The sequence below is a fragment of the Polypterus senegalus genome, chromosome 5 (assembly GCF_016835505.1).
Source record: "Polypterus senegalus isolate Bchr_013 chromosome 5, ASM1683550v1, whole genome shotgun sequence".
In the NCBI taxonomy this organism is placed as follows: Eukaryota; Metazoa; Chordata; class Cladistia; order Polypteriformes; family Polypteridae; genus Polypterus; species Polypterus senegalus.
This window is the reverse complement of record NC_053158.1, coordinates 9,186,911-9,212,500: the sequence shown is the minus strand read 5'-3', so window position 1 is coordinate 9,212,500 and position 25,590 is coordinate 9,186,911. Positions and strand designations below refer to the sequence as shown.

At 43.9% G+C, this 25,590-nt stretch overlaps 1 protein-coding gene across 10 annotated transcripts in view; it reads right to left on the bottom strand.

The window, feature by feature from the left end:
* LOC120530126 (RNA-binding Raly-like protein) overlaps positions 1-25,590 on the bottom strand; it is a 1,108,526-nt gene that overhangs the window by 30,313 nt on the left and 1,052,623 nt on the right. For all 10 annotated transcript variants that reach the window (XM_039754308.1, XM_039754312.1, XM_039754309.1 and 7 more), the window contains 2 exons: positions 18,665-18,825; positions 4,273-4,386 (listed from right to left, as the gene is read on the bottom strand). In XM_039754308.1, coding sequence (XP_039610242.1) covers positions 4,273-4,386; positions 18,665-18,825 — 275 coding nt within the window. The remainder of the gene's footprint in view (positions 1-4,272; positions 4,387-18,664; positions 18,826-25,590) is intronic.

Here is a 25,590-nt window from a genome sequence, read left to right as displayed (position 1 = left end):
CTCAATGAAGACATACAAACACACAGTCCACCCGTCTATTTCTGTTCATTTTGCTTGTTAACGGGTGCTGCTGTGTTTTGTTTTACCATCTCACAGGTCCGACATCCTAAACTTGAACCTGGTGGCAGGCAGTTGTCCATGTGGGGTGCCCATGTGAGTTTTCTTCTGGGCATTCTGGTTTTCTGTCCACATCCCCAAAGACGTTGTGGTCCCGGCCGGGACGCCCCGGAGGAGGGCTTGTGCCTCCTCCAGACCGGGGGCGCCCGTCCTGGTTCTGTTGGGAGCCACGGGTCGAGAGCATGGAAGCCCTACCCTGTAGGGGCCCGTGGTCACCGCCAGGCGGCGCCCCGATGCCGGTTCATCCCGTGTGGCCCTCCGCCGGGGATGGAGCCCGCGGGACGCTTAGAGGACCGGAGGAGGGCGTGTGCCTCCTCCAGACTGAGTGGGGGTGTCCGTCCTGGTTAGACAGGGGGCCTCGGGTACAGGGCTTGGAAGCCCAGCCCTGTAGGGACCCGTGGCCACCTTCAGGCGGCGCCCCAGTGCCTGTTTATTCCGGGAGCCCGGCACTTCCGCCACACCAGGAAGTGCCGGGGGGGAGACAACCGGGGAGACACGGACGGCTTCTGGGTGCGCAGCCGGCACTTCCGCCACACAGGGGTGTGGCCACCGTTAAGTGCCGGGGAGCAGCTGGAGCCCATCCGCTCCCCATAGGCGCCTCCAGTCAGCGGTGGAAGTCGGGAGGCAGAAAGACTGAACTGGAGAGAGAGGACGGGAGGCGGCCAGGAAGGCACAAGAAACTGTGGGCCCTGGACTTTGGGGGATTCAGTGCCAGCAGCACTGGGGTTCGTGAGTGCACTAAACTTGTATATATTGTAAATAAACGGTGTGTGGGTGAAAATATGATGTCCGTGTGTGTGTGTCCGGGCCAGCGTTCACAACGTGCAGGGTCGGTTCATTGGTGAGCCTGTGCCTGATGTCCCATCCAGAAATGGGTCTTACCGTCTGCCCATAATTGGAGTGTTAGGCTCTTTGGATTCCAATTAGCAGAATCACGGAGCGGATGGACTTTGATTTGTCGTTCTTGTTTTTGTTTATTTTTTCAGGTTAATGGATTACCCGCCCGTAAGGCCAGCACTTTGTAATGAACCTTTTTTTTTTATTCTTCTACTTGTTATTTTTAGAGGTGTTAAACAGTAAGAGTAGACGCCAGTGTGTTTTCTTTCAAATCAATAATTACATTTTAATTGTCGAATTGCTTGTTAGTGCTGACAGTTAACTCTCTTGCTCCATTTTCTCTTTACTGCCTTCACATAAATGAGATGCCTTTCACATGGGCGGGTTATGTAGGAGAGTCAACTATTAACCGAAACAGGTAGACTTCACCTTCAGGTTCAAGAAAAACTTATTCGGGTTTGGCTAAAAATAAACTAAATTAACATTTCTAGAAACAGACATCCAGGGCTGTTTTCTAAGTATTTTGGTTGCCTTAAGTGGTAAATCTATTTTGGGGTCCCCACTACAAAAATTACTGGAAGAGACTTGTACTGCAAGTGGCACTATGGCACGGGTGGTAACCATTGCTGCCTCGCAGTACGGAGACCTGAGTTCGCCTCCCGGGTCCTCCCTGCGTGGACTTTGCACGTTCTCCCCGTGTCTGCGTGGGTTCCCTCTGGGCGCTCCGGTTTACTCCCAAAGACATGCAGGTTAGGTGGATTGGCGATCCTAAATTGTATGAGTGTGTGTTTGTGCCCTGTGGTGGGCTGGCGCTCTGCCCAGGGTTTGTTTCTTGCCTTGCTGGGATTGGCTTCAGCAGACTCCCGTGACCCTGTAGTTAGGATATGGCGGGTTGGATGATGGATGGATGGACATGTACTGCAGTAAAGGGCGATCCCCAAAGGAAGACTGAAGTTAACCTGAAAAGGCCATAAACAGGTCAACATCCTGTGTCACTCCTCTTCCACTGGAGATCATCGACTGAGGTAAGTAATACCACTCTGGGCGCTGTCGCTAATGGTATCTTCTCTTAAACCCATAGTTACGAAAAGACGTCCAATGAGGGCACGTGACTCCCAGAGCAGGCCCAACCTCATTCTGGTCAGGATGCCACAAAATGGTGGTGTCTCATTCAAAACCTGGAGTCAAACAGCAAAAGAGCCCCCGTGTGCCCAATCGATCAAAGCCAAGGATTCTGTCAGGCCCGATTTTTGTGGTCAGTGTCTTTTTTCTTGTGCCATCGTGCACCATTTTGGTTTTTGTTTCAAAGCAATTAAATTGGGGCTACAGGGTTGGTTGGCACCTTGTGGTAGAGCAGGACCACAGCTTAGAAGAAAAGTCCAGTTTTTAAAGAAATAATCTCCACACTCGCGGATCCCGGATGCTACGTGAGGCAGACGTTTCCTCGCTTATGTGCACAGTTGAGGAGTCGTCCGCATCCGTAATTGAAGCCGGGAACTGCTAATCGCCACACCTGAGCCACGTGAGAAGTGCGAGGCTGAAAAGGGGAACGGTAAAAGAAAGGAAGAAGCAGAGAGTGAGAGAGCAGCATTGGAGGGAAAGAGAGTGGACAAGCCAGCCACCTGAGGAAGAGAAAGGTCAGCCCGGTCAGGGGACACAGATGGAGCGAGTGATCAGGGCTCGTGGGACAGGATTGTACCCAGTGAGTTAATAGAAGAGTGGGTGCGATCAGGAACAAGTCCATCCTAGGGATCCCAGGGATGACTTTGAGTGCGAGAAGAAAGACGGGAGGACAATCGACCTCAAATGGTCAGGCAGACACCGGCGGAGGCTGGACGATGGGGGTCGGTAGTATGAGGGCCGCGGTGGCTGATGTCTCGCCCGCTGAGCATACCTTGAAAGAGCTGGAGAGACTGGGAAGGAGCTGAGCTTGGCTGATGTGACCCCAATGTCTTCAGCAGGATTTCAATCTTGTTTTTAGCCTTGTTTTAAATGTCTGGGATGTTTGTGTTTTAATGGATTATTTATTATGAACGTTTGGATTGCACTGCACTATTTTTTTTGGAGCAGGTGTTGATTTTACTCTTTTTAATAAAAGCACTTTGCACCTTTTTGCACCATCCCCTTGCTTTGTGATATCTTCACTGTCCAGCTCATCTGGTGACATTACCGACAGTGTCGGGTTCACAGCGCTCCTAAAAAAGAGATGGGAGTATAGAGTGGAGCGTGAGATCGACAGGCGGATCGGTGCGGCATCCGCAGTGATACGGGCTCAGCAATCGGTCTGTCGTGGTGAAAAACGAGCTGAGCTGTAAGGCGAAGCTCTCAATTTACCAGTCGATCCACGTTCCTACTCTCACCCATGGTCATGAGCTATGGGTAGTGACCGAAAGAACGAGATCTCATATACAAGCGGCTGAAATGAGTTTCCTCCGCAGGGTGTCTGGGCTTTCCCTTAAAGATAAGATGAGAAGCTCAGTCATCCGGGAGGGGCTCAGAGTCGAGCCGCTGCTCCTCCGCATCGAGACGAGTCAGATGAGGTGGCTCGGGCATCTGATCAGGATGCCTCCCTGGTAAGGTGTTCCGGGCACGTCCAACCAGGAGGAGGCTCTGGGGAAGACCCAGGACACGCTGGAGGGACTATGTCTCCCGGCTGGCCTGGGAACGCCTTGGGATTCTCCCGGAAGAGCTGGAAGAAGTGGCCGGGGAGAGGGAAGTCTGGGCCTCTCTGCTCAAGCTGCTGCCCCCGCGACCCGACCTCGGATAAGCGGAAGAGAATGGATGGATGGATGGATGGATGGATGGAGTATAGAGTAGAACCCACATCATCACAACCATCTGTTGGAATGACAAATGCAATGCATGTATCTCTATTATATGCCATTTCGTATAGGATTCATAAAAGCAGTGTTAACGTCTGTGATGCACCATCTGTTAGAGTGACAGAGACATGGTTACCAGATGAATACACAGACACTTATCCTTCTTATTTCTTTTGCTTTAGTACATGTTCTTCCTGGCTTTCTGCTAATAATAAGAACCTGTGATACACGGTAACTTTACATGAACACTTCTATGAATGCAAGCTGAAATCGTTCCTGTGCTGTTTCATGTGTTATCTCTAGGTGGACTGCTGCATTTATGGGCATTTGAGACATGCATTTCCTATCTGGAGACAACATCGGCAGCCAACAGAATTTTAAATATGCTGGGCTTGAACTTGGCGAGAGCAGCACATCTTTCTTTCTGTTTCATCATGAATGGGATGTCTAGTTGGATCTCCATCCTGGAACTGAAGAGCTACGCGAGTTCACTTACCAGATTCCACTTTCTGCTGCTTCTCTATCTTTTCCAGCCTTCCGAGCAAGGAGTCAATTTTTGTTTTGATTTGTGTCAGTTCCTTTTTGATTGTTTGCAGCTCATCGGATTTCACTGTTGAGACAAAATGTTAAATTTCAGAATAAATACATACATAAGAAAAATGTAGGCACACATTTATTTTTTCCATTTTTATTTTAAATTATTTATGTCACTCAAGTGGACTTTTTTCATACAATGATGCTGGCACAGTGGCATAGTGCTCACATTGCTGCCCTGCAGTAAGGAGACCAGGGTTTGCGCCCCAGCTGTCCCTATGTGGAGTTTGCATGCTCTCTCCGTATCTGTGGCTTTTCTTACGGGTGCTCTGGTTTCCTCCTTTCTCTTTAGGTGGACTGGCATTTCCTAAATGGGCACTAGTGTGTTTGTGTTCACCCCGAGATGGACTGGCATCCTGTCCAGGGTTTGCTCCTGCCTTGTGCCCTATATGCCAGCTAGGTTAGGCTCTACCAGCCCCCATAACCCTGTTCAGGACTAGAAAGGTTAGAAAATGACATACAATAACACACTGCAGTGGATGGCCGGGACCCATGCCCGACCGGGATGCCCCTTTGACACTGGGACAGGAGGAGCAGCCATGGGATGCACACTACATCCCCCAGAATGTGTGGTTGCAGACCTCCTGGGTTACATCTGGGCCACAGGTGTGGGACTTTCATTAAAAATTTGAAAATCAGTATTATTTCAAGAAAATTGGGGGTGCCAAATACTTTGCACAAGGGTGCCATGTACCCACTGTCTGGCACTGCAAAGGTACAGGCTGCTGTGAATACAGCTTTTTTGACAAACAATTATTTATTCAGAAAATATTACATACATCTTAGTTATTAAATTTAAGTAAAAATTTTAATGGGATGGATGCATCTGCTTTGCCTTAACCAGTTCTTCTGTGTTTGGCCTTATTTAGGCCAGTGCAACTCTCATTTCATTTGCCGCGCCTCTTAGTAATCGCTTTATTTTGAATTGTCTGACTACGAAAACCTTTACTTCATTTGTGTTTGAGTGGGCAATTTCACCACTTAAAAGCACAAAAAATGTAAAATATGTTGTTTGTTGATTATCTGTATCCACCTTTAGCGCTCTTATTTGCTTCTAAAATATACGAAAATTGTTTGTGAGTGTTTTGATCCTATGAAAGAATCGATAATTTGTGATTATGATAAAAATAATAAGGGCTGGTTTGTGCCGAGCGATAACGGTGGGGAAACAATGCGGTGGCAGCGAATAACGGAACAGCGGATTAGTGGTTGGGTCTAGGTGGTGGGGGTAACGACGGAGTTCAGTCACTTACTCCCCCTTGGATGGTAAAGGTTAATAATTATCCATCCATCCATTATCCAATCTGCTATATCCGAACACAGGGTCACGGGGGTCTGCTGGAGCCAATCCCAGCAAACAGAGGGTGCAAGGCAGGATCCAATCCTGGGCAGGGTGCCAACCCACCGCAGAGGTTAATAATTCTAAAAATATAAATAGTATAAATATGCAATCATTTCTCACGGTCCCACCGAAACCGCTTCGGACCCCAGTTTGAGAACCGCTGGTCTATACACAAATACATTATATTGTATATTCTCATATGCCCTACGATTCACATTGCAGTTATTAGTCTTCTACGTCCTATTCGTCTGTTTTTTCCTTTGCAGCTTCCTTTTCAACTCTATTAACCCACAGCAGAGTTTCTTTACTCTCCAAATGCAGGTAGATAGATAGATAGATAGATAGATAGATAGATAGAAAGGCACTATATAATAGATAGATAGATAGATAGATAGATAGATAGATAGATAGATAGATAGATAGATACTTTATGTACCTGTTCTGCATTACATTTTTAGACCTGCACCACTGCACTTCAACTGTCTCCACACATAAAAGCTTATTCCATTACTTTTCGTTTTTGAGCCTAGTGGTTGATTCACCAGTACACCCTCAATTCTATCCTGATTTTTATAAAATACTAAAGTGTGTGTGTGTGTGTGCCCTGTGGTGGGCTGGCACCCTACCCGGGGTTTGTTCCTGCCTTGCACCCTCTGTTGGCTGTGATTGGCTCCAGCAGACCCCCGTGACCCTGTGTTAGGATATAGCGGGTTGGACGATGACTGACTGACTGACTGACTGACTAAATCCAGACAGGCTTCTCCTCATGTTGGTTGGGCTGAGTTGCTGTGGATGTCAACAACAACAACATTTATTTCTATAGCAAATTTTCATACAAACAGTAGCTCAAAGTGCTTTATATAATGAAGAAAATAAAAATAAAAGACACAGTAAGAAAATAAAATAAGTCAACATTAATTAGCATAGAATAAGAGTAAGGTCCAATGGCCAGGGTGGACAGAAAAAACAAAAAAAAGCTCCAGAAGGCTGGAGAAAAAAAATAAAATCTGCAGGGATTCCAGATCATTAGACTGCCCAGTCCCCTCTGTCAGACTGTCAGACTAAAGGACTGAATGTCACGTGAGTGTGTCACGACTGCTCCTGATTCACTAAGATAAAGTAAATGAAATCTGCTACTGAAAAATCTTCTAAAATCACGTAATATAATTTTCACTCACTTTTGACAAAATGGGGATTGTGACAGAGAGGTGAAAAAGAGAGTGCAGGCAGGGTGGAGTGGCTGGAGAAGAGTGTCAGGAGTGATTTGTGACAGACGGGTATCAGCAAGAGTGAAAGGGAAGATCTACAGGATGGTAGCAAGACCAGCTATGTTATATGAATTGGAGACGGTGGCACAGGAGACAGAGTTAAAGATGTTAAGATTTGCATTGGGTGTGATGAGGATGGACAGGATTAGAAATGAGGACATTAGAGTGTAGCAGTGCTACCATTAAGTAGAACTGCATCTCCCAGCAGGTCTAGCAGGAGCTGTTGGGGTCAAAGGTGGCCAGAGGGGTTTAAAAGGAGGGCAGGGGTCGAAGAGAAGAAAAGTTTTTTTTTGGTCGTTTTGTGCTTGTATTTATCTGTGGAACTGCCTGTCGTTTTCCTGCTTTACATCTTCGTGTCCTGGATTGTGTTGTTTGTTGGGGTCTGGAATCATTCGTCTACCTGTTTACTGTTACTGAGGACGTTGTCTGGATTCATTGGCTTTCACAGAAGAAGGAGCGCTCCTGAACCATTCATCGGTCATCATACTTCAGCAATTACTGGTAGGACTGTGTTTTTCCATTTCCCTCTCTTCATACAGATCACTGGACATAACTTCACCGCTGATCATTTCATCCATGGACTTTACTGCGTGTTTGTCGTTTTTCTGTTAATTGTAATATCGCCGAAGGGATCAGGGGTGGTATTATTGTTTCCATTTAGTTAATTTAATTTCATTATACTTTTTTTTTCGTTTAAGTTCCCAGTGCGTTTTCTTTGTCTCTGTAGTGTGTGGGTGTGTGTCGTGCCAAGGCTGGGGTTGTCCCTGGTAATCCTCATATAAAATAAATAAATCACCGTCACTCACGACGGTGTGAATCTTAGCGGCTTCTGACCGCTACAAGAGGGTCGGCTCAAGTTGGATGGTTGGGAGACAAAGTCAGAGAGGTGAGATTGCGTTGGTTTGGACATGTCCAGAGGAGAGATGAGGGGTATAATGAGAGAAGGGTGCTAAGGATAGAGCTGTCAGGTAAGAGGAGAAGAGGAAGACCTAAGAGAAGGTTTGTGTATGTGGTGAGAGAGGACATGCAGGTGATGGGTGTAACAGAACAAGATGACGAGGACAGGAAGATATGGAAGAAGATGATCTGCTGTGGCAACTGCTGATGGGAGCAGCTGAAAGAAGATGAAGATTCGAGGTTGTTTCAATCTCATGTCATTTTCTAATCCACTTAATCCAGACCAGGATCATCAGGTGGCTGGAGCCTATCCCAGCCAGCAAGGCAGAAACAAACTCTGGATAGGGCACCCATTCATCTCAGACACACACACACACACACCAAGGCAAATTTAACATCGCTAATTCAACAAGCCATCATGTCTTTGAAGGGCTGGCGGAAACCCATACCGTCAGGAGGACAACATGCAAGCGTGGGACGTGAATCCTGGTCTCCATACTGTGGGGCAGCAGCACTACTACTGCACCACCATGCTGCCCCTGCTTCAGTGAAGTTCCAAGCAATAGCAATAAACTCATTGCAATTAGAAAATAAATGACTGCACATTAATAGGTGCCAACTAAAAAATCTTTTAGGAAGAAATGCTGGAATTATAGATAAATTTACCTACAGACTTCAAAGACTACAAACATCTGAGGAGAGCACACAGTACACACTCTGTGTGAGAGAAAAGTCCGATATGAAGGAGCTGGTCCTCATTCTACTTGGAAAAAGAGGGATTCTTCAAAAAACATTAAAAGATGTTTACCACCCGACAAATCACTGCAATGGAATGCAAGCCAACAGATAAGCTTGAGCCATAAACGTTTACGCATACAACATAATAAGAGCATCGCGCCCCACTGGACATCATTCAGTTAGCTTTATGCAAGATACTGGATTTCCACTTTTATTCCTGCTCTTGTCTTAATCAGATATGCACACGCGCAGAGACGAGTGCTTTGTGTTTCCTGCATTAGAAGCAGACCCCCACTTGAGAGGTGGCCCCTAGTGAAAGTCTAATTAGGCTTCAGCTTTGCATCTGAACAAAAGAACTGACATCAAGGTTCAGCACCTCAGGACACAATGGTGGGATGAGACAAAAGACCGTAACTCAATGGAGTTAGCTCAGAAGCTCGGGGAATTACCCAATCATCCTTAATTCCACATTATGTGGTATAAATATTAATAGTATCATAGAAATTATTTTAGGAGGATAACAGTAAAACATTTTTATATTATTTTCTAAGCATTTGTATTCTTACCTGCTTGTCTAGGGCAGAGTCGAGGGATCTGGTTAACGACCCAGAAACTGTTGGCAATGGGCTAGAACTAACCATGGACACGTCAGCAGTGTCACGGCTCAATGAATCGTCACCTTACAGGCTTAATTATAAGTTCAATAGGAGAAAACGGCTGGCAAGGACATGCATTACTGACAAAGTGTGGTCATTGAAATGTATGTGCCCTGTGCCAGCTTGGTCTGCTGTTGTTACACACCAGTTAAATAGATAAATACATGAGGCACTGTATGAATGATAGATAGATAGATAGATAGATAGATAGATAGATAGATAGATAGATAGATAGATAGATAGATAGATAGATAAAAGGCACTATATAACAGATAGATAGATAGATAGATAGATAGATAGATAGATAGATAGATAGATAGATAGATAGAAAGGCACAATATAGATAGATAGATAGATAGATAGAAATGAAAGGCACTATATAATAGATAGATACTTTATTAATCCACAAGGAGAAATTTAAACCCACGTTGCTTGATGAATGAGGCAACAGTTCTTCCCCCGTGCCGTCATGTTCCCCATTACGATCAGAGCATTTTGAAAATAGATAACATAACAACTGTGTTTCTTATCTTTTTTTTTTATGCTTTCCTTATGTGCAGGCGAGGCGGACCAACCCGTCTTTGGATGCAATCTCTGCCTAGTAATTGTTTCTAAATTGTTTTAATCCGCCTTATATATATTCCTTCACACACACTGACATTTTACTTAATCTCCTTTCACATCATCCTAAATCAACAGTAACCGATACCGGGCGCAGTTCTAAACCAATCTGTCTGGCTGAGGACGTAACAAGAAAAGTAATTCCAGGAGGATGTCAAGCATGAAAACACCTCACCTCGCTGCATTCACCGATTTATTATCTCAATAATACCGGATTTGCTATGTTGGCTCTCTCATCTTCCGACTAAAGGCGAGATTTTCAAACAGCTAAATTGAGAAGAATATTTTTTTATTTGTTATGTTTATTTTTGCTGTCATGCTTCATAGAGACGGCGCTTTGTACATCTCAGCGTAAGAAGTGTGACAAATGAGATGGGACATTTCGGTCCCTCAAACTCGTTTTGGTTAGCTGATAGATAAATTCTCACTTTGTGTCAGGTGTGGCCTGTAGGGGGCATCAATGAGTCCCAAATCCCATACAAAGCCACACCAGCATAGTTCTGGGTTCAAGACTTGAACATGGGAAAGGTGCTATATGAATAATATGTATTATTATTATTATTATTATTAAGTACAGTAGACCCCCTGCGAAGTCGCGGTATTTTCCTTAGAACCTAACTAACAATTATTAGCAGAAAACGCAAATATCCTCCCCAATTTTTATGGCTTTTTTCGTGGCAATACTGCACTGTAGAGAGAACAGGAAAACGCAGCTTGGGATGGTGAAAGTAGCCAATAGAATTTGAAACTGCAACTCCCAGCAGTCCCTGCAGTGGCTCTGATTGGTCTTCTGCTGAGGGTGCTGGGGCTGTTGGGGTCAAAGGATATCAGCACGGCTTATAAAAAGGGGGCTGGTGACCAAGAGCAAAAAAAAAAAAAGTTTTTGTAATTTGTGTTTCAAGCTTCTGTCTCTCTGCCTGCCTTCTGTTGGGTTCCCTGTACTTATGTACTTATGTCTGGATTGTCTGCCTGTGTACATGAGGACTGTAAGTGGATTCATTGCTATCCTGCTAAGAAAGGAGCGCTCCTGAACCTGTCCGCCCGTCTTCACCATTTCAGGAAGTACCGGTAGGACTATCTGTACATTCCCAGTTAACGTGCGGATCTCTGGACTATCTATCTTCATCATTACATTTCATCCTCTGCCATTTTTCATGGACTGTATGTGTTTGGTTTCTGCTTTGTTGTATTGTATGTGTAATCACCGTAAGGGGAACAGGGGTGTTATCGCGGTTTTCATTTGTTTTCATTGCATTCTTTATTTTCTGTTTGATTACCGGTTTGCTTTGTTTTTGTCTCTGTTTGTGAGTGCGTACGGGTCGGGCCAAGGCTGGGTGCGTCCCTGGAATCGCCACCATAAAAATAAGTACATCACAGTCTTCTCGACGGTGTGAATCTTAGCAGCACCGCGCTGCTACAGCGTTATTCATTTCTCCTTGCTGCTGATTGACTGTAAATGCACTGTGTGCTGGGTGGACTAAAACCTGTGTCGGGGTTAGGGCAGCTGTACTCACCCTGGGCAGCAGCTCCCAGGAGAACTTCTGGTTTAACAAGACTGAGAACTTGAAGCACTTCCAGGTCAGGCAGAACCCCTCTCTGATAGTGGAGCCTGCTGTCAGCAGCTCCCTCTAGTGGCACCTGAAGACCCTAGCAGAACTACAACTCCCATGCAGCCCGGCCAGTGTTCAAACAGGAGCCTTACCAGAGGGATGCTGCCACCCAGCGCATTGGTGGATCACATGGACCCTGAAGGCAGTCTCCCACCATCCTCCTCCAATGACAACCTCTCTGCTAAGAAAGATATCATTGACCAAGCTGGCTGGGATACCCATTCGTCCGTATCCTTCCATAATACAGGTCATCCTGGCCAGGTAAGGAACCATCCATGCCTGCCTGGATGCCAACTATCCCATGTTGTCTATGGCACAGGGTAAGTGGGCCAATTTTACAAAAAGGCTCTGCGTACTAATTGCGAGTTAATTGAAACTAGGAATCGACATGAACCAAAATGGAAGAAGACGTCTTTGTTTCACTAACACCCAATGGCATCACTGCACTATTTTGATTTTTTTTGTGTGAAGATTTGTGTGTTTACAGAACCCACAATGCAAAAATTAGGAGTCATTTGAAATCCCAAGGATTTCTGCATTAATTGCTTACAAAAATGTAGTGTGATCCTCCTCTAACTTACAATAATAACAACAGCAACATTCAGTGGGTTCAGAAAGTATTCAGACCCCTTCACTGTTGTAGACTGCATTTTAATACTGGCTGTGCTACCCGTCTAAGATGGGTTGAAATTTAAGGAATCAACATAGACCTCAGTGCTAACATCTGCTGTGAACCACCATCAGTTTGAAATGTATATTGTAATGCATGTGGTACTCAAATGCATTGCATTTGTCATACCAGCATATGGCGCAAATGGCACATCACGAACATGAACACTTTTATTATGAATCACATGCCAAATGGCATATAACAGAGACATATGCATTGCAGTTTTCACTCCAGCACGTGGTGTATCACAAACATTTGTAGTAATAACATGTATTACTATAAATATGCAATCTGTTGGAATGACAAATGCAATGTATAAGTCTCTGTTATAAGCCATTTGGTATGGGATTCATAATAAAAGTGTTAATGTTTGTGATGCGCCATCTGCGCCATCTGTTGGAATGAAAAATGCAGTGATTTTTACAGAGGCGTGCAAAAGTATTCTATCTCCTTGAAAGTCATCATAATTTTCTGCATGACAAAAGATTTTTCCACATATTTATCCATTTAATATTTTTTTATGTGAACCTTTATGCTGTAACAATACATTTCAAAATAAACCATTTTCTGTAGATATTTAAATGAATTACAAAAAACTCCAAAGTTATTGTTTGCACAAGTATTTAAACCTCTGTGCTTTGGAGGCTTCATGTTTACACAAATGACAATTAAGTCAAAAATGACACAAAGGTGACAGTCTTTGACAGTCATAATTAAACATAATGAGGTCCTACTTATGAGTTCTTTCTTTCTCTCCAGATATAAAAAGCCCCCTTTGTAAGGACCACAATCTTTGTTGGACAATCACTGTAAAAATGAAGACCAAGAGCCTTCTACTGATGTGAGAAACAAAGTCACTAAAATGCACAAGACAGGAAATGGCTACCAAAAAGTATTGAAGAGTATGAATGTCACGTCAAGAACTTTTGGATCCATCATCAGAAAGTGGAAGGTTCATCACAGCAGACCAGACTCTTACTAGAAGAGACTGCCCCTCCAAACTAAACATCAGTGCAAGATGTCGACTGGTGGGAGAGGAGACTAAAAATCCAACCGCCCCTCTCAGACGTCTACAATGCTCGTTGGCTGAGAATGGAGTGAAGGTGCAGAGGTCCACAATTTCAAGAGCTCTCCATAACACTGGCCTCTATGGGAGGAGAGCAAGAAAGAAGCCATTCATTAGGAAGGTCCACATAATAGCAGGTATGGCATTTGCTACAAAGCATGAGAAAGACCCATTTAAGAGGTGGGAGAAGATTTATGGTCAGATGAGACCAAAATAGAACTTTTGGACAGACTTCAATGAGGTATGTGTGGTGTTAAACTGACACTGTCCGTGCCTCAAGAAACACACCTACGGTGAAATATGATGGTGTCAGCACCCTGCTATGGAGATGCTTTTCATATGCTTGGACTGGGAATCTTGTCAGAGCTGAAGGGACAGTGGATGGAGACAAAGACCACATAATATCACAGGAGAACTTGTTCCAGTCTGCTATGAAATTATGGCTTGGGAGAAGATTCATCTTTCATCATGACAATGACCCTCAGCATGAGGCCAAAGTGACACTGGAATGGCTCAGAAACAGAAAAGTGAATGTTTTAGAATGGCCAAGTCAAAGCCCTGATCTTCACCCTTCTGAGAATCCGTGGCACTGTTTGAAAGCTACTGTCCAGAGGTGCCATCCCACCAACCTAGAGGGTCTTGATCAATTCTGCTAAGAAGAATGGGGAAGAATACCTCCTGTACAACGTGCAGAATTGAGACATACCCAAAAAATGAAGGCTGCTATTGCAGTAAAAGGGTTCTCAACAAAGTATGAATGTGTAGGCATTGAATACTTAGGCAAACTTGAACTTTGGGGCATTTCTTCATCAGTTAACTATCTATAAAAAATGGTTTATTTAGACTTTGGAAATGTATTGTTACCACATAAGAGTTCACATTCAAAATGCTGAATGGATAAATACGTGGACAAATCTTCTGTCATGCAGAAAAGTATGATGACTTTCAAGGGGATTGAATAGTTTTGCACACCATTGTACATGAATGGGCTGTGGATTGGACTGCTGCCCACTCCATGCCAGTTTCCTGTCTGTTCCCATCGCTGCTGGAGTAGGACCCTGTCCCCCTACCATCTCCCACCCACACCACCCACCCCTACTGTTGTAAACCTGAATTGGATTAGGCTTGTTTGAGAATGTTGCATAAATACTGTTAAATTAATAAGTCATAGTCACAACAGGATGTTTATTTAAGATATTATCCAAATGATAATTTGATTAATTTATGTACATCCTCTGCTAATCACTACTTGCTTCCTTAGGTTCCTTATGTTATCTAAATTTAGCACTTTATCTGATTAATCTTCAAACAACGTTGGATAATCACATGGAATCCTGTTTATGAAATAAAATGATAGAGTAATATAAAAATGAACTGATAAAATGCTTAGCATAACTCTCACCTTGTCTTACACTGTGGTAATCTTATTATTCGATATTCCAAACGCCTTGGGCATAAACACAGTCCTTATTATATTATCTGTAAGTATGGCATGGCTCAGACACTTGTCATGCTTATCTTGTGTAGATGATGGCAGCCTGTTTTTGACCTTGCAAATATCAAATGTTCTACATTTTCAGGAGGGTGCAAATATATAATAATAATATACAAAGAAAGAAAGAAAGAAAGAAAGAGCACCTTTGAGATCCAGATATCTGCAGATTTCTCCTGGCAGTCACCACAGTGCAATATGTATAACTTAGGATGGATCGTGGTGTGATTCCACAACAAACCACTTGGCGCAGTCGGCAGGATATGTACTGTACTGTAGATGGCAGAAGTGTACTGGCAGTGCTGCACAGTAAGGTCAGAGATAAATGAGTGACAGATCAAGCACAGCTAATGTGACAAGGAAGCGTCCCATTTATAGTCTTCTTCTTTCGGCTGCTCCCATTAGCTGTTGCCGCAGCAGATCATCTTTTTCCATCTCTTCCTGTCCTCATCATCTTACTCTGTGACACCCAGCACCTGAATGTCCTCTCTCACCACATCCATAAACCTTCCTCTTTTCCTCTTCCCTGGCAGCTCTATCCTTAGCATCCTTCTCCCAATATACTCACATCTCTCCTCTACACACGTCCAAACCAACGCAGTCTCGCCTCTCTGACTTTGTCCACAAACCGTCCACACTGAGCTGATCTTCTAATGTCCTCATTTATAATCCTATCCATCCTCGTCACATGCAAATCTTAGCATCTTTAACTCTGCCACCTCCAGCTCTGTCTCCTGTGCCACTGTCTCTAACTCATATAACATAGCTGGTCTCACTACCGTCCTGTAGACCTTCCTTTTCACTCTTGCTGATACCCGTCTGTCACAAATCACTCCTGACACTCTTCTCCACCCACTCCACCCTGCCTGTACTCTCTTTTTCACCTCTCTTCCACAATCCCCATTACTCTGTATTGTTGATCCCAAGTATTTAAACTTATCCACCTCGCCAACTGTACTCCTTTCATCCTCACTGTCCCACTGACCTCCCTCTCATTGACACACATGTATTCTATCTTGTTCCTACTGACCTTCATTCCTCTCCTCTCATATCTCCACCTCTCCAGGGTCTCCTCAACCTGCTCCCTACTCTCTCTACAGATCACAATGTCATCAGCAAACATCACAGTCCACGGGGACTCCTGTCTAATATTGTCTGTCAACCTGTCCATCACCATTGCAAATAAGAAAGGGCTCAGAGCTGATCCCTGATGTAATCCCACCTCCACTTTGAATGCATCCGTTACTCCTACCTACTTTCTAATCTTCTCCGTCAACATCCTCAGAGCAAACATCGCATCTGTGGTGCTCTTTCCTGGCATGAAACCATACTGCTGCTCACTCATCATCACCTGTCTTCTTAACCGAGCTTCCACTACTCTTTCCCAAAACGTCATGCTGTGGCTCATTAATTTTATCCCCCTGTAGCATCCCATTTACAGTGCTTGAAAGAAATCCCTGCACTAGTGGGCACAGGAGTTTTCCTATTAGCTCTTGCTACAGTATAAGACACTGCTTCTGAGGGACTTTGCAGTCTAGACATTGCATGTTTGCACCTGACCATCAGACGTTACCACAGTGCAAAATGAACAATTTGGAATAGATCGTGTTGTGATTCCACAACAAAACACTTGGCATAGTCGGCAGGATATGTAGTGTAGATCGGAGGAGCGCAGTAATGTCAGGAATACAGTAAGTGAGGGAGACATTAAGCACAGCTGATGTCACCAGGAAGCGTTTTACTTGCGGTGCTTTCTTGCTGTAAGACACTGCTTCTGAGGGCTTTTGTAATCTAGACATAAAGGGTGTGTGGCTGACCACAGTGCAAAATGTGTGGCCTGGGACGAATCATGGTATGATTCCACAACAAAACAGAAAATTAGGCTTGGTAAGATATCCTTTGCCGACATTATACAGAGCAATTATGGAACAGCTCAGAATAGCTTGTTGTCCTTACACCTTGGAAAGTTCTTGAGGAAGACAATCTGCAGTGTGTACTCATCTTAGTAAACAACTCTTTTTATCTGTTTTGCACTTCATGGTCTCTTCAAACACCATCACAATCCTTCCTAGTGCTGTGTTTCAGCACTAAGTGAAAATCAAACAAGCTGGAACCTATAGATTGAGCTAATGGCGATGTGTATTGTGCATTCCTTTGGAAGTCTTGCAGTGTTGCTTAGGCCATGACTGACGCACCTACCACAAAACAGCAGTGGCTGTGAGCAATCTAAAATTGTATCATGGGAAGATGATAGAAATGATTAAGTGTTAAAGGAAGTTGGGAAAACACTAATGTCAAAATTAGATATTCTGGGCATAAAAACCCAGTTTAGCCACAAGGATAATCAAAAAATACAGTGGCAAAGGCAACATAAAGTCACAGAATGTACAAGTCATAACACCTAGAAGGGCTAGTATAACAGGTGTCCCTTCAAACTCAGTTCAGTTTACCATACCCTGACTAGAGCTGCTGATTAGCGGCGCATGTTGCATCTCTTTTGGTAGTCTTAGAAATAGAAATATAAGTAATGTAATATTTATAATTTGTTACTAACCCTCCCCTATTCTGTTTCTCAGGATCCTCCCTTGGCACTTGGTGCCACTGCTCTACTTCCAAGTTCTTTGCTTGTCTAAGTAAAAGTCATCTCAGATAAAAAGAGTGCTGGAATTGTCATGTAGAAGGTTCCTTTCATCTGATTGGCCGGCCCAGCACTGACTCAGCTGTGGAATAGCCAATGAAGAGGAAGCGGCTTGTTGACCGAGGTCTCCAGGACTCTAACTGTGTCTGGCTGCTCTGACTCCCTTTTCTACAATCTAGTTGTGTGGTTCTACAAGGATCCTCCACAATGCTGGTGGCTTTACGGATGTAGCATGTGGTGTACTTGTCCATGATGAAAGGAAGAGAGGCTCTGATGATCTCCTCAGCTGTCTTGTGATCCATGGCAGTGCGATTTACAAACCAGGCAGTGATGCAGCTGCTCAGGATGTGCTCAATAGTCCCTTCATGGAAAGTAGTAAGGACGGGTGGTGGGAGATGAACTTTCCTCAGCCTTCACAGTAAGTAAAGGTGCTGCTGGACTTTCTTGGCTATGGAGCTAATGTTGAAGGACCAAGTAAGGTTCTCTGCCAGGTGAACATTAAGGAATTTGGTGCTCTTGACGATCTCCACACTTGAGTCGTCAATATACAGCGGAGGGTGATCACTTCAAGTTCACCCTTTAAGAAGTCAGCAACCATCTCCTTAGTTTTTGCCTACATTTAGAGACAGATTGTTGGCTTTGTGTTAGTCTGTTAACCACTGCAGCTACTTTCCGTATGCTGACTCATAGTTTTAGCTGATGAGGCCCACAAAGTTGTGTCGTCAGTGAACTTGATGATATGGTTTAGGCTGTGCATTGAAGTCAGTAAAGTGAATAGCAATGGACTAAGCACACAGTCTTGTGGAGCAACAGTGTTCAGAGTGGTGGTGCTGGAAATGCACCAGAACAGAAAACAGCTGTCCACCGATGTTCCCCATCCAACCTGAGTATGAGAGGATCTAAGGGGAAGAATGGCACAAAAAAATCCCCAAATTTGTGAAATGTGTGAAGGTTTCACATCATACCCAAGAAGATTTCAGTCTATAATGGCTGCCAAAGGGACTTCAACGAAGTACTTAGTACAGAGCCTGAATATTCAGTCAAAATGATGTTTCCATTTTTTTTATTTTTAATAAACTTGCAGAATTCTTAAATCTTGTTTTCGCTTTGTCATTCTAGGGTATTAAATGTTGGATGATGTGGAAAAAAGAAGAATTTAAATTATTTTAGCGTAAGGCTGAAGTAACATAGCAAATCAAAACCTCGACAAGGTGAATTGCGAGCATTTTTGTTTGGAATTTTCAGAGACGAGAAAAGCAACCAGGAACACGATACGACTGTGGACGCTGGACTTACATTTGAGGCCCGAAGATGAGGAGCCGGTTGTTGATCTTGATCCTCCTTTCACGGGGAAGCCACTTTTGCCTCTTCTTGTTGTGGGAGGAGCCACACGAGGACGTTTGAGGGGGATCACGGTACGAGGTGGTGGGGGTACACGGCCATGATAATCAAAGAGCCTAAGAGAGAAAAGAGAAAGAAAAAATATACTCAGCAATGTCGTGTGACAAGAGTTGAATTTTAGTCCTATGGTTGACATACTGTACATCCCTTTATGGGTTACACTTTTGGTCTTTTTGGATGCACAAATATTTCTATTAGAAGTAAAGTGTCACTGTACAATTCAACAGAACTGGCAGAAACCTCTTAATTAAAATCGGGAGTGGTTTCCCCTCGACTTTCTCCTATACTCAGATAGGGGGATGGATATCTGAGGACTAAACCGCAAGTCAATGATTATATTTTTAAATTATGTACATTAAAAGACCATCAACAACAAATCAAATCAATTTAATAATATGTTAAACAATTATTATAAAAGTAAAGTGGAATAAATCGGACTCTGCAGCTGCATGAATAAAAAAAGTACCACTTCCAGTTAGTGGATGTAGCTCAAAAGTTGATAGAAATCTACGTTTTATATGTAATACTTGTATGCAAAATCTGGTTGACCTAAGTGAAAACGTACTCAGGTTATCATGTTTACATACACACACACACACACACAGATGTCATTCCAAAAATGATATTTACGGTCTCAGGGAGGTCTAAAACATCGATATTCATCAAAATCTTGAAATCAGATTTTTAGAAGATTACAATACTTTCCATACAAGAAAAAAAAATCGGACAATTTTGAAATCGAATTTTTGGACGATTACAATACTTTCCCTACGAGAAAGTAAATCAGACTCAGGGAGGTCTAAAATGTCAAGATTCATCAAAATCTCAACATTGAATTTTTGGACGATTACAACACTTTCCCTACTCTTCGTATACGAGAAAGTAAAAAGCAACAAAAATTGATAGCTTCTCCAATCACCCATGCATCGCTTTTCTTATTCTGCTTAGACCAAAGTAAGGTTATGGGGGCCAGAGCTTATTGTGACATCACTGGCAATCCACCCAGAGTAAAATGGCATTTCATTACAGACACACATCATTAGTCAGACACACCTGATCAGTTTGAATATGCACATGCTGAAGATGAGGGAGTCACTGCAGTTGTGCCTGTGATTTGGGGATCTGCGATGTGATGCCCGCCTTGTGCATCTATTGAACTGCTTCCTGTGTTATTGGTTGGGGACGCTTTCTTCACCAGACAATTTCTCTTCTTTACACACTTTGTCATTGCGTTTTTGCGGGTGGGGTCATCGGTTGGCTTGAAGCAAATAAGTGGAGTCAAAAGAAGTAAAGAGAGCTCTTTCTTGCCGTTTTGTGTGCTCCAACGTGCCTGATTGAGTTTAGATTAGATTAGATGTGCTTTATTTGTCCCCAAGGGGAAATTAGAAATTTACAGTAGCTCGAGAGAAAGAGACATATAAAAATAATAAATAATTAATAAACAACAACCCCCTAAACATACATAAGATCTTCTGGATTGCACACTGAAGAACTGCTGCAATCAATAACAGGGCTCTAGGTGGCAGTATTGTGGTCAGACCTGTCCAGATGTTCATTTGAAGGCGGTAACGTTTCAGTACAGCAGTTTGTTGTGTCTGATAGAGGAACATGTCGTTGGTTCAAAATTACTTGTCGTCCTGTTGCTGAGTTTAAAAATAAACCTCAACAGGATGGTGCCGTAATGTGGACAACGTCAGTCAGTATTTCAAAGTCTGGATCACACTCATCACCTTTAATTGTAATGTGCTTGTGTAGCTGTGTCATAATGCAATATTAAAAAAATAGTTAATTAGCCTTGTATACAGCATTTTATTTTGTTGTAGAGTGTGAACTTCACCAAAACTTTGCAAACTGAAAATAGTAATTAAGTGAACAGAAGTGTGGTGTACAAAGTTCCTTCTAATCAGTTTGTATTGGGGCCGTTAATAAGGTGACGCATCTCACATACCTTTAAAGCCCCAATAAGGGTGAAACACATGTCATGTACTCTTTGTTATTTTTTGGCAGATACCGTGCAATTATATATATATATATATATATATATATATATATATATATATATTGTCAGGGATGCCAGGGGCGACGACCTGGCCAGGACGCCCTGAAGGACCGGAAGAGGGTCTACGCCCGCCCTGGATCACGTGGGGGCCGCCACCCTGGTTGCTTTGGGAGCCACGGGTAGAGGGCTTGGAAGCCCAACCATGTAGGGGCCCGTGGTCACCACCAGGGGGCGCCCCAATGCCTTGGGAACCCTGGACCTCAGCACGTCCGCCACACCAGGAAGTGCTGGGGGGAAGAGAAGCAGGGACACCTGGAGAGCTTCCGGGAGAACAGCCCGCACCTCCGCCACACTGGGGCGTGCTAGCGGGAGATTGCCGGGGAGCACCTGGAGCACATCCGAGTGCAGATAAAAGGGGCCAGGACTTTGGGGGGTTTTGTGTGTGCACAGAAGACTTGTAAATATTTGTAAATAAATGTGTTTGTGGGTGAAACAGGGTGAAACAACATGTCCGCCTGTCTGTGTCCGGCCCGTCCACTATATATATATATATATATATATATATATATATATATATATATATATATATATATATATATTGTCACGCACGCGTAGTAGGGGACCACGGACGGACCTTAATACGCTTGGGAAGACATTCGCCGGCAGGGGGAGGCAGGGTACTAACCTTTCTTCTTTTCTTTCTTGCAGAAAAAAAGACGCTACGCCGCCATAAGCCTCATTCTTCCTGCAGCACGTTACTTCCTCCCTTCCTACGTTCATTGTTCCTGACGTCATTGATCCCATCTTCCCCCACGGTTCCTTCCCAGCATTCCTCCGCTTCCGGCTCCTCCTCCATAAAATGTCCGCCGACGCCATCTTTGGCGTCGTGCATATGTGAAGCTTTTATTTTCATGTATTTGACCATTGATTTATTTTGCTGTGGACAACTTTACAGTATACGGGGCCGGAAACCCCAAACCTTTATGCTGTGTGTTGATTCGTTTGTTACGATATATATATATATATATATATATATATATATATATATATGTACTGCATATATAAACTGCTCAAAAAAAAATAATGGAACTCTTTGAAAACACATCAGATCTCAGTGGGAACAAAATCCTGCCTGATGTCTCTACTGACATGGACTGATTAATGTGTTAGGAACAAAAGGATGGCACATTGTTTAATGGAAATGAAAATGATCGACCTACAGAGGGCTAAAGATACCCTGAAAATCAAAGTGAAAAAATGATGTGGCAGGCAGGCTAGTCCATTTTGCTGAAATTTCATTGCAACAACTCCAAATTGTACTCAGTAGTTTGTATGGCCCCCACGTGCTTGTATGGATGCCGGACAATGTTAGGCGGATGGTGTCCTGGAAGATCTCCTCCTGGACCAGGGCATCACTGAGCTCCTGGAGAGTCTGAGGTGCAACCTGGTGGCGTCAGATGGACCGAAACATAATGCAACACCCAGAGGTGTTCTATTGGATTAAGGTCAGGTGAGTTTGGCGGCTAGTCAATGGTATCAATTTATTCATACTCTCGCCACATGAGGCCGGGCATTGTCATGCACCCACTGCACCAACATAGGGTCTGACAATGGGTCCAAGGACTTCATACTGATATCTAATGGCAGTCAAAGTACCGTTGTCTAGCCTGTAGAGGTCTGTGCGTCCCTCCATGGATATGCCTCCGCAGATATACCATTATTGACCCATCACCAAACCGGTTATGCTCAACGATATTACGGTCTTCACGGCTTCTCCAGACAATTTGACGTCTGTCACATGTGCTCAGAATGAACCTGCTCTATTCTGTGACAAGCACAGGGAGCCAGTGGTGGACCTGCCAATTCTGGTATTCTACGTCAAATGCCAATCGAGCTCCATGGTGCTGGGCGAGCAGTGAGCATGGGGCCCACTATATATATATACATAGCACTGCCTGGCCAAAAAAAAAAGTCGCCACCTGGATTTAACTAAGCAAACAGGTACGAGCCTCCTATTGGATAATTACTGCATGGGCAATTATCTTTCAGCTGGCAACATGTTATTTAACCCCAACTGGTGCAATGAGTTGCTTCTAATTTCTTAAACAAACATGTCAAAAAACACATCTCGTGGTCGTGGAAAAGATGTTAGTCTGTTTGAGAAGGGTCAAAGCATTGGCATGCATCAAGCAGAGAAAACATAGATAGATAGATAGATAGATAGATAGATAGATAGATAGATAGATAGATAGATAGATAGATAGATAGATAGATACTTTGTTAATCCCAAGGGGAAATTCACAATCTAAGGAGATTGCAGAAACTACTAAAATTGGGTTAAGAACTGTCCAACGCATTATTAAAAACTGGAAGGATAGTGAGGACTCATCGTCTTCAAGGATGAAATGTGGCCGGAAAAAAGTCCTGAATGATTGTGATCGGCGATCACTTAAACGTTTGGTGAAATCAAATCGAAGAAAAACAACAGTAGAACTCAGGTCTACCGTATGTTTAATAGTGAAAGTAAGAGCATTTCCACACGCACAATGCGAAGGGAACTCAAGGGACTGGACTGAACAGCTGTGTAGCCGTAAGAAAACCACTAATTAGTGAGGCAAAACGGAAAAAAGGCTTCAGTTTGCTAGGGAGCATTAAGATGAAGGTCAGCTGACTACCTGAATATTATGAATGACCAGGTCATTCCATCAATGGATTTTTTTCTTCCCTAATGGCATGGGCATATTCCAAGATGACAATGCCAGGATTCATCGGGCTCAAATTGTGAAAGAGTGGTTCAGGGAGCATTTTCACACATGGATTGGCCACCACAGAGTCCAGACCTTAACCCCATTGAGAATCTTTGGGATGTGCTGGAGAAGGCTTTGCGCAGCAGTCAGACTCTACCATCATCAATGCATGATCTTGGTGAAAAATTAATGCAACACTGGATGGAACTAAATCTTGTGACATTGCAGAAGCTTATCGAAACAATGACACAGCGAATGCGTGTCATAATCAAAGCTAAAGGCGGTCCAACGAAATATATATATATATATATATATAGATAGATAGATAGATAGATAGATAGATAGATAGTATATAAATACACACACAGACGGACATCTTAAGTTCACCCAACACACGTTTATTTACAGGAATATGTACAATTACGTCAGTGCACGTCCCAGTGCCTCTTGCACCGTTCCCCCAAATGTCCAGGCCTCACAGTTCCAATGCCTTTCTCCTGGTCGCCTCCAGTCAACTCTCCAGCTCTGTCCACTTCCACCCGACATCCACCATCGACTGAAGGGAGGCGGCCCCTTAAATAGGAACCCGGATGGGCTCCAGCTGCTTCCCGGCATTCCTCCGTAGCCACGCCCCAGTGTGGCAGACGTGCCGGCTGCGCACCCGGAAGATGTCCGGGTGTCCCCTGTCGTCTTCCCCCCAGCACTTCCTGGTGTGGCGGAAGTGCTGGGCTCCAGGGATATCCAGGCACCAGGGCACCGTAAAGTATTCACAGCGCATCACTTTTTGAACATTTTGTTATGTTACAGCCGTATTCCAAAATGGATTAAATTCATTTTTTTCCTCAGAATTCTACACACAACACCCCATAATGACAACATGAAAAAAGTTTACTTGAGATTTTTGCAAATTTATTAAAATTAAAAAAAAACTGAGAAATCCCATATACATAAGTATTTACAGCCTTTGCTCAATACTTTGTCGATGCACCTTCGGCAGCAATTACAGCCTCAAGTCTTTTTGAATATGATGCCACAAGCTTGGCACACCTATCCTTGGCCAGTTTCACCCATTCCTCTTTGCAGCACCTCTCAAGCTCCATCAGGTTGGATGGGAAGTGTCGGTGCACAGCCATTTTAAGATCTCTCTAGAGATGTTCAATCGGATTCCAGTCTGGGCTCTGGTTGGCCACTCAAGGACATTCACAGAGTTGTCCTGAAGCCACTCCTTTGATATCTTGGCTGTGTGCTTAGGGTCGTTGTCCTGCTGAAAGATGAAACGTCACCCCAGTCTGAGGTCAAGAGCGCTCTGGAGCAGATTTTCATCCAGGATGTCTCTGTACATTGCTGCAATCATCTTTCCCTTTATCCTGACTAGTCTCTCAGTTCCTGACCCCCACAGCATGATGCTGCCACCACCATGCTTCACTGCAGGGATGGTATTGGCCTGGTGATGAGTGGTGCCTGGTTTCCTCCAAACGTGACGCCTGGCATTCACACCAAGAAGTTCAATCTTTGTCTCATCAGACCAGAGAATTTTGTTTCTCATGGTCTGAGAGTCCTTCAGGTGCCTTTTGGCAAACTCCAGTTGGGCTGCCATGTGCCTTTTACTAAGGAGTGGCTTCCGTCTGGCCAGACTACCATACAGGTCTGATTGGTGGGTTGCTGCAAAGATGGTTGTCCTTCTGGAAGGTTCTCCTCTCCACTACCTCTGAACTCTGACAGAGTGACCATCGGGTTCCGGTCACCCCTGACTAAGACCCTTCTCCCCCGATCGCTCAGTTTAGATGGCCGGCCAGCTCTAGGAAGAGTCCTGGTGGTTTTGAACTTCTTCCACTTACAGATGATGGAGGTCACTGTGCTCATTGGGATCTTCAAAGAACCAGAAATTTTTTTGTAACCTTCCCCAGATTTGTGCCTCGAGACAATCCTGTCTGGGAGGTCTACAGACAATACCTTTGACTTCATGCTTGGTTTGTGCTTTGACATGAACTGTCAGAAAATCTCAAGTAAACTTTTTTCACGTTGTCATTATGGGGTGTTGTGTCTAGGCTGTAACATAACAAAATGTGGAAAAA